The sequence below is a fragment of the Battus philenor genome, unplaced genomic scaffold, assembly GCF_028537555.1.
Source record: "Battus philenor isolate CCGP_79_NKW_IND1 unplaced genomic scaffold, ilBatPhil1.0.hap1 SCAF_29, whole genome shotgun sequence".
NCBI classification, from domain to species: domain Eukaryota; kingdom Metazoa; phylum Arthropoda; class Insecta; order Lepidoptera; family Papilionidae; genus Battus; species Battus philenor.
In genome coordinates, this window is record NW_027181692.1 from 4,808,224 (window position 1) to 4,826,016 (window position 17,793).

Sequence of the window (17,793 nt, forward strand, 5' to 3'; positions counted from 1 at the left end):
ATTATTTTTCAATATTAAACTTATAAATGATTCCTTTTTGATTTTGAAAAGAAATCCATTTGCAATAAAATTTAGTGTTGCTTGGAAAAATTTGCATATATAATATATTTGTTGCATCTAAAATAGATAAAATGACAATATGGTATAAAATATTTAACTGGCAATTATAATGATATAAAAATAATTAAATTTGAAAATATACATAAAAAATCTCTGGAAATTTTTATATGACTGGCACTTCATAATTGAAATTAATAGTAAACCATCTTTTACATTTTCCCTTTAAATATTATTAAAAACTTATAAGGATGTAGCAAAATTTTAATAATTGTTTATTAATACATGTAAGTTCTTGAAAACTATTCTTTCAATTTTTGCAAATTCATGTAAGTAAGTCTCATTTTCCCCCAAATTTTTAAAAACTAAAGTTATTACAAAATGACATCCGTATTATTTAAAGTATTAAGAAGTTTTTACTTTCTATAATCACCACGATTTTTCTGGATACAAAACTGTAATTAACTTAATGGCAAAACAAAAGCTTCTTATTAAATTCTACTGCCCTATGATTCCTTGCAAATTTAATTTTTAGTCAAAATAACAGTATATATAGTAAAGAACTACTGGATCTGAACTGTTGAGAAGAGTCGGTACAATATAACTTAAGAACTAACATAAATCGTAAGCCTTAAATATATTAAATGTAAGTTGTAATTAGGTTTTATTAAGCAAGTGCTTTTAACATCTTTTTTTAATTTAGCTCAGATTTCTTATTTGGCCGTTATGACCTAAGGAATAGTTACTTAGATTTGAGTAAAGCCGAAACTTTGTGACATGTTTCTCGAATATATAAAATAATACAGTTGGTAAATATATAATATTATATAAAATATCCGTAAAATATTATACGAATTTTATTTTTAGTAAATGGAACGTTGAATGAAGCGCTACTAACCATAGCGCATAGACTACTGTCAACAATAAACGACTCCGCTGTCAACTTCAGTACGCGATGGCCAGTGGTTGTGTAAATAATAATGTTGGGTATATAATGGACGACTGATTATAATTTTAATGCGACAGAAAAAGAAAGCCGTCAGTCGAGTCAAGTTCGCACCGATAACGGGGCTAATGACCTGTAACGGAGCGTATTAGTTCGTGCTGCTATCAAACGAGAGATGTAGTGTTTTTAATAATAAATAATATTTACTTTTGGCATCATGAAGTTCAAAATTGACAGAAAACTTCTGCCTATAAAGGCGCATTTTTTCTTCTTTTTTGCTGGTAAGTGATAGAATATTTTGTTTAATAGTATTTTAGATAAGGGAATCATTTATAGAATAGTTACGATACTTATCAACCGAGTTTACAAGGAATTCATTGTTTCAAAATTGTAATTCTATTGTCTTAAGTTACAAAACAATGAATTGAAATTTTATGATATTATTATAAAGATTATACTTTAAAATGCTTGCTGGCAAAAATTGTGACCAAAATTTAATGCTACTAAGTGACCCTTATTAATTAGAAACAGTAATTGTTTAAAATTATCATTCCATTGCTTTATGTTACAAAATTAGAATTGAAAACGTGCCATGTTATGTATATTTGTGTTAAAAAGCCTTGAACTATGAAAAATATTGCTCTTGACCAAAGTGCAATGATTTTGTTAAAACACATTATACAACAACACAAATACAACTTATATATTTACAGTTAAAAATACCTTTAAATACAATTTTATTAGTTTTATCTAGCCCAGAGTTCTCCCAAACTTTTTTGTGTCGTAGACCCCTTGCTATGTTTTTCCGTGTTGGGTAGACCCCCTATTTACCTGATATTGATTTCCTGTAAATTTCTAATTGTAGTGAAGTTTAGTGTTAAGAACAAAGTAAAAACACATGTTAATTTATACATTTATTAATTAAATTTAAATTAAAACTACACAAAATAAAATTTTGTATCTGTTATGTAAAATATACATAACATTAAATGAACATAAAATATAATATAAATTATTATTTATTATTTTCTTAGCAGTTTTCTTTTAAGATTCAGGAAACAAATAAATGTATTTGTCCCACATTCATATTTATAGAGGGACGAATTGAACAAGTCAGTGCAAGGTAGCGAAGCTCTGAGACTACGGCTCTCAGGTTTTTACAAGTTCAAAATGTATTGTGACCACAAAGCGAAAATACCAACATCCTACAACTTACCCAATTTTATAAACATATATAATAAATGTTTTACTTCATAGTTACTTTTATAAATAATGTAAATGTTTTAATATTATGAGATAGTATGATGTAAGTAAATAGGTACTATCAGTGTATGTGTTGAGATCCACTATTGTGTACCCTCATTTTCATTTCATGGACCCCCAAATTTTCTTTTGCTGACATAGACCCCTTGCAAGTTGACATAGACCCCTAGGGGTCGATATAGACCACTTTGGGAATCACTGATCTAGCCTATACAAATTTATATTATTAGTTATAACATTCTTTTACATGTTTTAGATTGATATATATATCAATATTTTACTTCTTAAATTTTAAATGACAATTGTGATTGTAATAAATGAGTTATTATTTATGTATTTACTTAAGGACATTGGCAGCAGCCATATACATAAGGCTTCTGTTATGTATTCTTTAATAGGTAATACAAAACAAGCAATGAAACAACTATTAGTTTGATGATCATCATCATTTTAGCTGTAAAATGTCCACTGCTGGACGTAGGCCTCCCCCATAAATTTCAAAGAGGACCTATTGGAAGTGGCCTGCATGACTGTCCATTATGGGTGTATTTTCTACACTGAACTTGTGGTTCCATGGTCTCCACTTCTGAACTTTAGTGTGCTTAATGCACCTTATTCACTAAGGTGAATTTTTGTCTGCCTATAGAAAGCATTTTTATTCTGAAAAAAGAAATGTGATTACGTTAGAGAGATACAACAACATCTAAGCAACATGATAAACTGTACATAAATATGGGTATGGGTCCTTTAATTAATTATTTTTTATTAACTCAATTAAAACACCTCTATTATTAATTAACCAGCTGCAATTCCCAAGGCTGATGACCCACATAGCAGTTTTAGGGAAGTCTCTTTGTAATGCTTTGGTGTTAACCTTCTCTGATCAGACTGATCTTCTCACCTTTCATATGATTCAACAAATGCTGCTTTAGCAGTCTGTTTCAGAAATTTGCTGATGTTTGCTCTCGACAGACCTGTCTTGCAGAATAAAGATTTCACTATTATAACTCTTGTGTTTAAATTCATCATGCCAGCCAATAGATGCCCACTGCAAGCCATATGCTTCCCACAAAGTTCACAATGATGACTGGTTTTGCACTACCAGTATCCAGCTTCCCTACCTATGTAATGTCTTCCAACTTGTGGTTACCAGTAATAGCTTTCAGCCCCAACGGTTGTGAATTGCAGTAGCAATGTGTTCCGCCCACTGTCAATTCAGACAAGCATTTCTTCATGCTTTCTTTTTTTTTTCTTTATGGCCCCCGCTATTGGAGGCATCACATACTCCTAATTTGTTGGGATTGGAACAGTATTACTCTGGGCGAAGGTTGTTGTCGCTCATCATTAAGGCGATGCTCTCCAAATCTACTTTAGCTTTACCTCCGTTTCCAGGGCACTGCACATCCCTGCATGTGCGGGACTATACGCCACAAGGTAGGCCACGGTCTGGCCCACGCCTGGTTCGCAGTAGCACAAGGGGTCTTCCTTGAGCTTGAACCTGTGAAGGTACTCATAGAACCCCCCATGCCCCGTAAGGAGCTGGGCCAAGACCGCGTCCACCTCCTTCATGCTTTCTTAGTGAACTTTGTTCAGCACGGATCTTTTGTTTATTTAATTTCCTTTAGTTCAAACATTTTCATTATGAATTTATTTGTAGGGAATTCAAATATAAATATCATTAACATTGTCATAACTTATTATACAATTTTTTTTACACTTAAGTAATTATGTATCTGCTAAGTAGGGTAATTATATCTGTAATAAAAATTATACGCAAGTAAATACTGCAATAACAAATGAGAGCCATTTATAATTCAATTATAAAGTTACATATACCTTCTTGTTATCTTAATCTACATACTGTAATCATAATGACAAGGTATAATCACATAATAGAATATCTCGCTTGTTATCTATAGTATTATTACACTTGTAGATATTACCAAATATAGTTTGGTATTGTCTGCAATAATTTGAATATTACTTCATGCTATCAAACATTCATATAGACTGGGTTATTGGTTATAGTTGTAAAAGCTTCAAGGGGGGCGAATGTATTGACAGATTTGACAGAAAAAAAAACTTTAAAGCTTTTACAGCTATACCTAATCAACTTGTATGAAGTGATCATTATAAAATATATTACATTAACTTTTTTTATTGCAATTAAAAATGGGCCAATAACTTCTGGCAGTATAGTCTGTATATAGTGAACAATAATTATTTTAATATGAAGCAATTAGAATTTTAAAATAGAGAAATAATTTTTTTACTATGTTAACATACATTATTTATTATTTCTGAAATCAATAATTTATGGATAGCGTGTAACATAAGTTTATTATACATGGCTTAATCTGTTACCCTAAGGCTGGCTGTGTGCATGTAGAATTCACTACCAGTATATATAAGACAAAATAAAAACCTAACATTGTACTTTTTAATGCATCCATGTATTTTTTTTTGTGACATGGGCAGAAAAGAGTATTAAATGAAATAAATTATACTGTAACATTTCCCTTCGTCAAATCTTCCTTCCCCACGGCCACATACCGTTTAAGGTCTATGCCATTGCCAAGGATCCTAAATTGCGACTTCCTTGTGTACAAGTGAATCGTACACGCCGGCTGTTCCAATTAGGCGGGAAACTGACACTGACAGTTGGTTGTCACGAGACCTATCTATTTAATCTGTACTCATGTGTTTTATTTTAATGTTTATGTATGACTATTTAGATTTATTTTACCGCCTCGTAATAGGTTGGTGTAAAAGTTCCTCCGCATTTTATATAAAAATTCGAGGTGTTTTTTTTTTAATGTTTAACAATAATTTTAATGTTTAACAATATTTAACAATAGTATATAGTTGTCATTTTGCCGAATTTTTAGCTTTTAATGAAAAAAAAATTGTAAGTGGTTTTTGCAGGTTAGTATCAAGAGACGATCTTTTGATGCTAACCTGACACTGCCTACAGGTTTTTGTCAAACCAGTCAAACTCTTAAGTTTTGCCAAGTACCTAAATGTAATGTGGTCTAGCGTTATCTCTATTTCTAGTGATAAAAGCTTAAACCCATTCTATTGATTAATTCCGGGCGTTTTGTCAGACTTCCTGCTTTAATTTGATCTGAATTAAAGGTTTTACTCGGCGTTAAAAGTTTACTATAAACAAAGCTTTTTCAATACCTTTTCGCACAGCATCATTTTAGTGCAAGCTTACCCGGGTTTTGTCAGTTTCTGAAACCTAACCGATAATGGACCGCCAACTGTTTCGTAGTTTCCAGTCAAAATGTTCCAAGTTTCTCATCACCAATTATCATTCTGTGTCTGTTGTCTGTTGTCTGATGTCTTCATAAATGTGTCAGTTTCATCGCGTCCTAATAAATAATTATAAAATACAGTTTTTTTTGTAAATCATTTTTTTTCAAACATAGTAACTACCGATATTCCTATCTTGATCCGCTTTTTTTTTAAAAAATGGCGTCTATATAATATTCATAACAGGTCGAATCTGTGACAAAAAAATCCGGATTCTAAATAACTAAAAACAACTTCGTGCTATTTTTAATTGGCACTGCACTGCAGCATTATAATTATTTTTTAAGTTTCCGCGATCTGCGTTGAATTTTTCCATTTTTTAAGTAAAATCTTTAAATATATCGAATTTATTCATAGCATTTTGACAAAAAATTAAACAAATGAAAAATAGCTGGAAATAAATTTTACTGTCTAGCTCTATTTTAAAATTAAATCATTTTAATTTCATCAAAACCAGCCAAATACAAACAATAGAGTCAAAGCGATTTTTCTAAAAGTTTATATATAGTATTTTATTTTTATTTTATAATGTTTTTGAGAAAATATTTTTCCTCCTGTCCATAATTTTAATATAAATACCGTTTTATCAAACAATGGCAATATCGCTTAGTTAAGACGCTCGAATGTATGCAAGTATTAAACAAACGTAACTGGGATTCCCCATTCTAAATAAACTTACAATTAATACCACCATTCAATCTATGTTTACATACGTATCAGGTAAATTTGTTAAAATTATGCTGAAGACAAAATTGGTGAATTTTTTTTATGTTATCGAATAGTGCTATCTGTCGGTCAGTATTTACACGTGACGCAGGACTGATCACGTGGTCAGAATGGGCACGAATCTGTAATGGGCTCATTGCTCATTAGAGTCTTGCGGGATGATCGCGGGGATCAGGTGGGCGTCTGCCTCCGTTCCTTGCTTACCTGCCTCTTTTCTAGAATCACGGAGGTAGATAACAGTAGGTATTACGATGCAATTCTCTCTATTTTCCTACTAAACTAGATGACAACGTGGTTGCGGGCTGTGGCGGACAATCATACACGACTGAATTATTGTTGACGGTGCCGAAAGATTCTCAGCAGAGAACAGAAAAGGGTCTGAAATTGAGTACTCACTCTCCTGTTTCCCATAGCCTCTGGGCTAGAGACTTGAAGTTATTTTCCTGCGATAGGTGAAGAGCTGCGAAGTATGTTAGGCGCACTTACTTGGAAGAATAGAATTTTTTGCTCTGAACAAGGAGCCGTGGGCAGCTGTCGCTGACGAGATTACAGATTTTTCGAGAGGGGGATGTGGGTGGGAGAGTAAAACATAGCTTATTCGCTGTAAAGAGGTTTCCAACTTTTTTGCAATTAAAATCTTTAACAAATATAACCAATATCCCTGTAAACATATTCGAAATATAACACATGTTATAACATACTACATAAGCCTCTTAATCTAGCTCATGAGAAATGTCAACGCTAATAAATTAACACAACAGCCATAACTAATATAGCCCGGTTATAATGTGGTTTATTTCAATTACATAATCTGTGGTGAATTGCCACAGATAAGGCAGAGACACTATTTGTTTATTTAGTACGAATTGTACCACAAATTCTTAGATAATATATATTTTTAAATATTTAATACTCTTTACTAACTGACAACTATAGTGTAATATGTATTTATTTGTACTTATAATAAATACATTTTAATATGTAAATATAAATATAAAAATAAACAAAAACATCAAATAAACTTCGATAATTTCACACTTGTCTGAGATTATATACCTCTTGTACAGTTACGAGAGCTACAATAAATCGATTTTTTTTAAATTTGTTCGTTCTTGTCTGCCGATAGATGCCTAATGCAAGGGATATACCTTCGCCCAAAAATCGCCATAATGGCTAACCTTGCGCTTACCGCATGTAGCGGATTCTGGAGATCTTAAACACGTCGTCGGTTTTACATGGAGTTCATACCAGCTCGTGGTCGCAAATGTGCCTCGCCTACTGTCACTACAGATGAGAGCAATTATTTAACCCTTAAATGCATCTTGTTGCCAAATGTATACATACCGCGTTTCACTTTATTTTATTGAAGTTGTGTGGTATGTGTTTCTGAACGCACTTTGACGACCATAGATAATAAATATATTTAGTGTCAAAAAAGGAATTATGCAAGTTTCGGCGGTAAATCAAATTTTTTTAAATAGATTTTTGAAATTATTATATACCTACCAGAAAACATTTTTTCCAGGCCGCAATAAAAAACCATGCCCTTAAGGGTTAAGCTACGTCGGTGACCGTGTTAAACGATAATAAAAGCAAAAGCAATTAAAAGACAAACATTTATCATCATCATGTCATCCGTAAGATCCTATCCTACTGGACATTGGCCACGCACATAGATTACCAACAGGATAGGTTGAAATCGGTGGTAAAAACGCCGTATAGGCCGCCCCCGCTCTCTGCATGACCTCCTAAAGACGCCGCACGATCGATCTCTTCCGCTCCCGAGGGGAAAGCTTCAGAACTCACTTCGAAACCTCTTCCTCCCTTTGCTTCTGGCTACATCAGCCTGGGCCAAGCCACTACCCTAGAGGCAAGCCCGCCACCCTCTCCTCCGCTCCTTCGTCGGCTCACTCAAAGCAAACAAAAGCTACCAAGCCCCTTACCGGATCCCCATCGCTTCTCGAAGCCCTCGCGGAATACCTCGCCCATGTAGACCTCGACGAGGTCTGCATACTTGCCTCGAAACTCCGCCTCCGGCCAAAGTCTCCGGTCCTTCGGAAAGATCTTTCTGTATCGCGGAACATTCGGCACTTCTCGCCGCCCTAAAAGCTGAATTTAAATGAATTCCACTCCCCGTTTTAACATCAGGACATGCGGCTCACATCGAGCCTCGTCGGACTCAATGCACAAAACAGTCATCACTCACATACACATGACTAGGCGGCCGCGCCCGCTTATTCCGCGATCAAGTGAGGGTGGTCCGGAAAGGCCTGTGTCGCTCCCGACCGCCGAGTAGTCCTCCCTTCGCACAACTTACACTACACCTCATTCTCTACACCATACACCTACACGAGTATAGTCCCTCCACGTGTGTGCGTCTTCGTTGTAACTGGAGTACGATTACCCAGCGTAAATTTTTAGTCCGCCGACTACCTGTTTCCACGGTCTCACTTTTGATGAAGCTGCGCAAAGCTGGATCGGCTAGCAGCAAAACTTTATATATATATATATATATGATATATATATATATATATATAAAGTATGTGTGTATATTTTTGCGTTTTATGTATTTGTATATATAAAATGAAAAGGTATTAAATAGAATGAATAACAGATGATACACAATATCCAATATCCTCTAAAATATATTGGATATAGCCAAGGAAATGCTCTCTAAATTAGTAGTAGTTTCGTGATCTATTACTACAGTAAAACGGAGTTAACTACACTTTATCTCTCTTATTTACACAGACGTTGTCTACCATGACAGTAATTATTGTTATGGCGTTCATGTTTAATATCCTACTATAAATTCGACCTTGAAGCGTTTCATATGTCATGAAATTACGTTGTATATTCATAAATCTTTTTCACGGTGCGACTTTGTTTTTGTTCATAATTTCGAAAATATCTAACTTAGTACAAAAATGATTAAGTAAATTAAAAAAAAAATGTTAGCAAAGACAAAAGTAACGCGAAGTATTTCTTCCAGCCCTGGGCCCGCTGCTGCCGCAAATGAACGTCTTCGGGCGTCAGCTGGGCATCTCAGCAGACGTAATGGGGATGGTCACCGCTGTGCTGCCTTTGCTTTGGGCAGCCGCTAAGCCTCTGTTCGGCTACGTCGTTGACTTCTGGCCTGTAAGTTTTTTTACAAGTAACTGCTTTGTCGGACGTATTTCATTGTACAGGGTGATTAGTTATAGGTCTAAAAACTTTTAAGCTTTTTCCTGACAGATGAACTCTGCTCTCACTCTGACCAAGCGATCACTCTAAAATATGTGACTAAAAATTATTTACTTAATAATTCACACGAATTAATACACACACACACACACACAATATATATATACATACATACACATATATATCTATATATATATTCCTTTAAACCCTTTACTCCTATAATCAAATATAATATTTAATAGCTGTATAGATTGGTCGTAACTTTGTTTTCTCTATTTCCAGAGTCAAAGGAAACTAGTCTTTATGCTCCTGATCGTTGTTATGACGGGCTCGTACTGTGGACTCTGGTTCCTTCCGATGCCAGAAGAACCAGAATCCCCCGAGCATCTCCTCAGATCAGTATACCAGTTCAACGATACAGTACAAGCGATACAATACAAGAATAACACTCCCGAACAACTCCAGATGGTTAGTTGTCACTGGAGCTGCGAGAAGTCGTACGACATACAAGTCCTTCTCCCTAATACTCCTCTTGTGAACTCTGTATATGTAGATGAAGTAGTCAATAATACTACTTGCTCTCTCTTACGTATGAACTACGTAGACTTTAGAGAGGGACGTGTGATATGCGCGCCGAAGGAAAACTGCAACTTGATGTGTTTCGAGGAAGATATGACAAATGAAAAAAGACTGAAGAGAGAAGTGAGTGCTACGAAAGATAACGCTTTGGAGAGCGGAAAAATGTTTTCTAAAATCACGAAAGAGAAGGAGATGGTAATAGAAGATAGTAGTGTGTATATGACCGGTGTCTTCTGGGTGTTCGTTGTGCTGATGTGTGTTGGCACTGTGGCCTTCAACGTCGCCAACTGCATAGGAGATGCAGTGTGTTTCGATGTTCTGGGTATGTTTACATTCACACATTTTTCTCTATTCGATTCTATAGAATCTTGTTCAGTCGAAACCTTGACAATTGTTTTCAATGACATATTAGTAATTAGCAATTAAAATTCTGACATACATTATAAAGCTATTATTTACCAACATTTTCATTTCACACACTGCAAGATTTACGTAGTAACTAGAAAGATGTTTTTTGTTTGATTATTCATCCCATTTTTGTCTTTTACTGTGGTCAAATGTTTGAAAGCTAACAGTGACAGTGTTTTGATTTACTGATATAAAGGTACGGGGGAGGCGTAGCAAAACCATTGGTAGATCTGCGGTAAAGATCTGAGATTTGCGATCGCTGTTCGCGGTTTCGATTCACGGGATACAACCTTATATAATTCAAGTAAGAAAAGGACCAATATTTAGCCGCTTCCACACATGCATTGGTAGTCGTGCAACCAAGTGCACCGCCCGCCAGCTCGTTGATAAATGCGCATGCGGCAATCAATGCGAATAACACAACTACCACCGTTAAATCACTCAACACGTGTTTTACCCCTCCACGGGGCATCTTCAGGTGTTATGTTACACCGATTATATACTTAGGATGGACTTCTGTAAAATAACGCCTGATTCTATTAAATATTTATATAATTCACACTCTTGATTGCCACTGCACAAAAAAAAATAAAAAAAAAATCCACAGAGGGTAGGCAGCATGCCCTGTGTACTATAATACCACATTGGCGATTATGGGATATCTCACCATAGATATGTTTAGTGGAGGCTTACCTTGCAGTGGCGTTTATTATGAAACGAATTCCTTTTTCATTTAGTCATGCCATAACTAGAGAACGACATTTCCGATTTAGAAAAAAAATGGAATTTACGCAGAAACATAAAATAGCCCGCATATCCCCTCATAGATATTTTTAGGGGTTCTTCATGTATTGCAGGGGGCGTCTATGGGCTGAAACGATATTAACGACTAACAATGGTAAACAAAATTCGGCTACGTGCAATACGGCTTAGCCAAACCATGTTGATTTTCAGTAAGGGACTCTGTTATTTGTATTATTACGGCCAGCTACTGGAAGAGGAATTTAGAGATATTTAACATAACAATGAAATAAATAAAAAAAAACATCGATGCATAGACACAACTTTCGCAAATTCACCGAACAATTGTCAAACTTAAACCATTCTAGCTAAAAACTAATCATACAATGAAAACGAATATTCAAACATTTTTATTTCTGTAACAACTTTCCTTTTTGAATTTATTTGTATGAACATAGAATCATAAATGTTGCTGTGGTTCCAGGTCCAGAAGGTGCATCAAAATATGGTGCACAAAGAGCGTGGGGTACTGCTGGATACGGTATAACAGCTCTGCTGGGTGGTTGGCTGGTGGACGCGGTGTCTGGGACCTACAAGGACTTCACGCCAGCTTTCGTGGTAGCAATTGTTGCTACTGCCATAGACCTGTACAGCTGCAGGGCTCTCACGGTGAGCTTTGGTTGGGTTTCTTGATAATAAAGGATAAAACATTTATCTTAAATAAAAAACAATAACGAAAAAAAAGAAACCGTAGGCAAAAAAGAATTATTTTTTGACACGGTAAGTATATTCCTTAGAAATGCGTGAAACAATCGTGTTAAAATATATATAATGTATTGTGAATTTGGGGATATGTTTAGAACTTACAGAAATTCTCAGTCAAGTAAGCTTCGACAAAATTAGAATTTGTATTGGTGCTAAAACAAAGAAATCGTAAAATTTGTGGACATGGCCAACAACTTTAAAAAATCGTGTACTATAAAAAAATAGATATATTTTCAAAAAACTTGAAAGAAGTAATAATGAAATTCATGTCAATCACACAAAAAATAACAACTCGATCCATTTGAATAAAAAAAAAAAATTGTAAAAATAGTGTACAATAAAAATTCAATCTACAAGTCCAAACATAAGTACTTGTCATGGAGAGTGCTAACCATTTCTCTTTTAAATAAGAACTAGGCAATGTCACAATTAGGAATTAAAAATATTTTATATTAAAGAGTAGTTGTTAGAACGAAAAACTCTCATTTTATTAGGGACTAACCACATTGTTACAAAATTGAGTAAAAAGAGATAAATGTAGTGTATTTAATAAAAATATTTCTGGAGATCTAATTGATCTGTACGTCTTTCCTGTCGCTTTGTTTCAACAATAGGCTCTGGTTGGTCCCCACTTTTTATTGCCAAAGCGATTCAAGCTTATTTCTAGCTTATTATCAGCGGGCTGGCGGGCGGTGCACTTTGTTGCACGACTACTACTGCAAGTGCGGAAGTGGTTAAATATTGGTCCTTTTCTTACTTAGGATGGACATCCGCAAGGTAACGCCTGAATCCATTAAATACTATCTGTACCTTTATAAAGCATGTACATTTATTACCGAACACCCGGTATACTTCATTACAATGTATGACGTTTCTGTTACTAAGTGGTCATGTTTTACAGCTGCCTTCGCTGACCAGCCCCGAGGACTCAGGGAAAGCATTGAGAGATGTTCTCAGGATGCCAAGGGTCCTGATCTTCATAGTCTTTGCTGTTGTCGCCGGGACTTTCGACAGTTTTATCATATACTACATGTTCTGGTGAGTACTCAGAGAAAAATATGTAACACTCAAACGCCATATGTCAAATTTCTCGATGTGTAATAGGTTGTTTTCTCTTAAGGTTCAAGTGTTATAAAATTTATTCAGATATAAATAGGGCAAGTTGTGGTGCGGATTGAATTGCTGAAACTGTGGTTCCAGGTTCCTCGAGGAGCTGGCTGAGCAGACGGGCTGCAAAGCAAAGATCAAGCTGATAGAAGGAGTAGTAGTAGCGGCGCAGAGCTTCATCGGGGAACTTCTATTTTTCTTCTTTTCTGGTAACTGTTGTTCTATTCATAAATAAATATTACATGAAATTGTAAAATTATTATGCTAGTATCTGAAATTTAATTATAATTTTATTTTTGTATATATATACATATATACATATACATATATACACGCTGTGATATTTCGATCGCTAGTATCACCAAAGTCAGTAGGAGTAAAGGGTTCCCACCTTCATCGAGTCAATGGTCTGGTTTTCGCAACTAAGCGACTCTGCCTTTACGCGTCGAGGTCTAGTCAACCAAACTTAACCAAAAATGCCAATAAACCTTATCATCAGTTGATGTCTGCAGATGTCTAGCACAACTGTTGTTGGGTTTGAAAAACTTTTTATTCCTCCTATTGTATGTTGCTTTCTTGATAAGTTTCAGTAAGCACTGTCTAAATTGAAATAAAAAAAATATTAGGATTAGTGCTAGAACGAAAATTCGTCTGAAAAAAATATGTTTATTCTTATTAGTAACGTTTTTTTTTTAAATCTATTACCATTTAAAAAAATAGGTGTACCTCCTGTGTCCATAACATAAGGTAGTATTTAAATTGCAACAGGAAGTTTTTGGAATATATATATGTATATATATATATATACATATATATATATACATATATATATATACATATATATACATATATATATATATATATATAGAATGTAAGCGAACGTTGTCCTAACAAAGAAAAGGTGAGGTGAAGTGTCAATGTGTGTGTGAATGACGTATGAGGGAGAAATGTCAGAATGTGTGTGTGGGAGTGATTTGTTTTGTATTTTTTCGCCGCAATTATGTCGCGACAAGTTAATTATGATCTGTTTTCTGCTATGTGGTTAAGTCAATGCGGTAAACCCATAAGTTATGACAAAATAAAAAATAATTTCAGGTAAAATAATCAAACGTTGGGGCTACAGAGCAACTCTAACCTTCTCCCTCTTCTGCTATGGAGTGAGATTGGCTCTGATCTCTTTCATACAGCACCCCTGGCATCTCGTATTTATTGAGGTGAGCTTGAACTGGTTTGAAATTGTAATATATCTTAGGACTGTACACTCGATTTTGAGTGAAACACCCAGGGTGTGTCGTCGACGTAAGACAATTTTTTTTATTTATTTACTTTTCTATCTTATATTCTTTACTGTACACGCTAGGAAACATTTAAATAGTTTCATATTAATAAACAAAAACGGTACAATGGGCGATCTTATCACATGAGGCAATATCTTACAGACAAACATAGTATGAAAAAGTTAGAGGTATTAGTAATGGGTAGTGAACGTGTACAAAACATACATATATACAAACATACATACAAACTTATAATAAATAAGAAATAGCACATATTTTAAATATAATACAATGATAAATAAAAATATAAAACTGATTTGGATCGCACTTGCCTCAGAAATAATAAAGAAACAGAGGAAGAATAAGAATAGTTCTTAACTATTTTCTTAAAAATAGGTAGTGAGTTAGCACGTCTTGTATAATAATATATGTATTATAGTCTTATCTACTGCCAGACTTAATCCTTTTGTATTAATTTCTAATATCTTTACCCTGGATGACTCCCCCACTCAAATGACCCTATAAAGTTCCGCTATCATGATAATTTGGAAACGGCCGGGCACCAAAAATCTTATAACCTGCTGAACTAACCTAACCTAACCTTCCCTGAAGACTTAATAAGATCAGTAAGAAGTGGTTATCCAGTATTTTCCACGGACCTCAACAAGGCCATCTACCCAGCTTGTGGGTCCTTCTTTGGTTACTCCAGAACCATAAAGGCCCCCTTTTCACTGCCACTTATACTGGTCCATCCGCTCAGCTATGTCGATTACTTTCGTTCGTCTACGAGATATAATACGACGAAAACTAACCAACTTTAAGTCAACCATATGATTACAGGCGATAATGCAGGGTCCAACGTACGCGCTGTGTTACTCCACGATCGTGGGTTACGCGGCGCATGTGGCTCCTGAGGGATATTCTGCGACCATCCAGGGCATTGTGGCGGGCATGGATGACGGCGTTGGTAAGTAACCTGGTCTAGGCTCCTCACAGCAAGGCATAGGCCAAAGATCGCCAAGATAATTAGTCTTGCATAGCCGGATTCAGCCATCGATCCACCTGGTAGGAGGCTTACCCACACCGTGTCCACCGGCTCGTGGTCTCCGATTGTAAATTGTCAGAAAAAAGATATTTCAAGAAGCAAGATAATAAAATCGAAAATGTTTGTGAATAAGATTGGACAGTCTTCAAAATGAATAATATGTATTGTAATGCAGGGTTCGCGTTTGGGTCCCTCTTGGGAGGGCAGCTGTACGCGAGGCTGGGAGGGCGCTGGGCGTTCCGCACTCTCGCGGGCACGGCTGTCGTGGCTGCGTTTGCACACGCCATGTTCTCCATGAACCGACACACTACCAGTATGTTTTATGTGCATTGTACTCTCGTTACACAGTTGTGAAGTAATCACCACCGTATTATGCGCTTGCGCAGACAGCTACAATCCTTAACATAGCAAAGGTTTGAAGAAGACCATCTGAACACTACCAATGTTTCCATCAAACATGGACAGAAAAAGCATTAGATGTTCCTACTCGAAAACCAGTACAGGCCATAAATCACTACAATAAATATTGAAATTTCATCACCATTATTATTACAACCGTACTACGTTCACTTCTGGACATAGGCTTCCCCCATAGAATTCCAATAGCACGGTTTGCAAGCGGCCTGCATCCAGCATTTTCCGAAAACCTTATCCAGGCCGTCTATTCACCTCGTGGCTACAGCTTCCTCTTGCAGGATATATGGTCTTCGCTCCAGAATGTTAAGGCACAATTCTTCTGCGGATTTTCAAATTTCTGATTCGATCTCGTAGCGAAGTTAGAAGCATAGCTCTCCAGATTTCTCTCTGGGCGTTTAAATAAGGTCCTACGTAAACGACTACGTCGATATTTTGATAGTTATTAATAAATAATATACAAATCTTTACTTAGAAACTCAAGCTGAAGTTCCAGCGGTGGAAGAAGGGGAGAAGATGTTGCCCACGGAACTGGACCATGCGACAGTGTACCGGGACACTGTTGTACCACTTGCCGAAGTCAAGCAGCAAGCAGATAGGTAACGCCCCGCTACTAGGGTTGTGGTTTCACACCCAGTTGCCGTATAACAGGTATTGACAAAAAACAACTTTATGCATTAAGTTATAGTGTCTAAACTTCAACGACGTAACGAAACCGCTGATATAATATTTAAAATATGTCTTATTGTATGAGTAATAGAGTTTAAAATTTAATGGTGCGTATCGTATTGACATTTAGGAGTGACTTATGTATTATAAAAAACATCCTTATGTCATAACTAATAGAGTTTTATCTCAAACACGACGGATGTGTTTGTAAATCTTTTCAACTGTATATAACGAATTTAATAAAATAAAACCTTACGTTGCTCGTAATAGAGCATAAACTTGCTGGTGCGAACAGAATTTTTTTTTGCGCAGGAGTATCATATATAGATGTCTAAATATCAAAAGAAGGTATGACAATATGTCATGTATATAACGTTGTTTATAAAGAAATACAGTGTGTTAGTAAAAATAGTCGATTGCTTTGATGTATGTTGAAAATTGTAATCAGAAATATACCGATCTTAAGGTGTGATAAAAATAAACTCTATCGCGTGGGTATAAGGTTTAATTTAAAATTGTTATGTTGAATTTATTGCTTGTGACGTCATTAAAGATAAGTAGCTTTATTGACACCATATAATGTTAAACTCGTAACACACATAAGGTTAAATTAAGAGTAATTGAATATGTCTATGGTTTAGAAATAGTATATGGTCATAACGTCACATCAAAATTGGATAGCACAATTATTACCGTTCGATATCAAATTCTAGTAAAAATTTAAGGATTGAACGATTTGTGAGAAGTAAATTCTATAGAAACTTGCCCAGGATTTATAATAGTGTCCGAATGTCACACGTGATGTCATTTGAAGTGTTCGTATGAAGCTACTTTATTATACGCACATAAAGCTTAATTTACAATGACTTGAATCAATTAAGTGTCTTACGACATATTAGAAAACTTTTTTGTTACCATACTATATTAACCTTCTAACTGCCAAGCTGTTTTGGCCATGACTTCCCCAGGTGTCAAATGGAAATATCAAGTGTAGGCTTTCCTTATGTGAAAATTTGGGATCTTTACATTCTACGAATGAATATAACACATTATGTATATCATTATGTACTGAGACCGCCGGCGACCTTCATGGCACTTAAAGGCAACAGAGTACTCGGTGTGCCATGAGGTCGCTGGCAGGTCACGTTTTTGTAACACAGAAAACACGATAGGTTTTCAAAGCCAGCTTTGAAATATGAATAAATTGTGAATTCAATACAAAGAAAGGTTTCTATATACATATTATAATGTAAATTTTATATAAAAAGTGAGGCGGCCCGCGGTCTCATTGGCACCCA

At 35.4% G+C, this 17,793-nt stretch overlaps 1 protein-coding gene across 1 annotated transcript; it reads left to right on the forward strand.

Moving 5' to 3' along the window:
* Nucleotides 1-1,008: 1,008 nt before the first annotated feature.
* On the forward strand, nt 1,009-16,548 carry LOC137926270 (major facilitator superfamily domain-containing protein 6). The gene is made up of 10 exons (XM_068769865.1): nt 1,009-1,284; nt 9,300-9,445; nt 9,773-10,391; nt 11,703-11,887; nt 12,885-13,021; nt 13,184-13,299; nt 14,186-14,304; nt 15,208-15,334; nt 15,588-15,725; nt 16,302-16,548. The coding sequence occupies exons 1-10, from the start codon at nt 1,221-1,223 to the stop codon at nt 16,427-16,429; spliced, it is 1,779 nt and encodes a 592-aa protein (XP_068625966.1). The 5' UTR covers nt 1,009-1,220; the 3' UTR covers nt 16,430-16,548.
* The last annotated feature ends 1,245 nt before the right edge of the window (nt 16,549-17,793 follow it).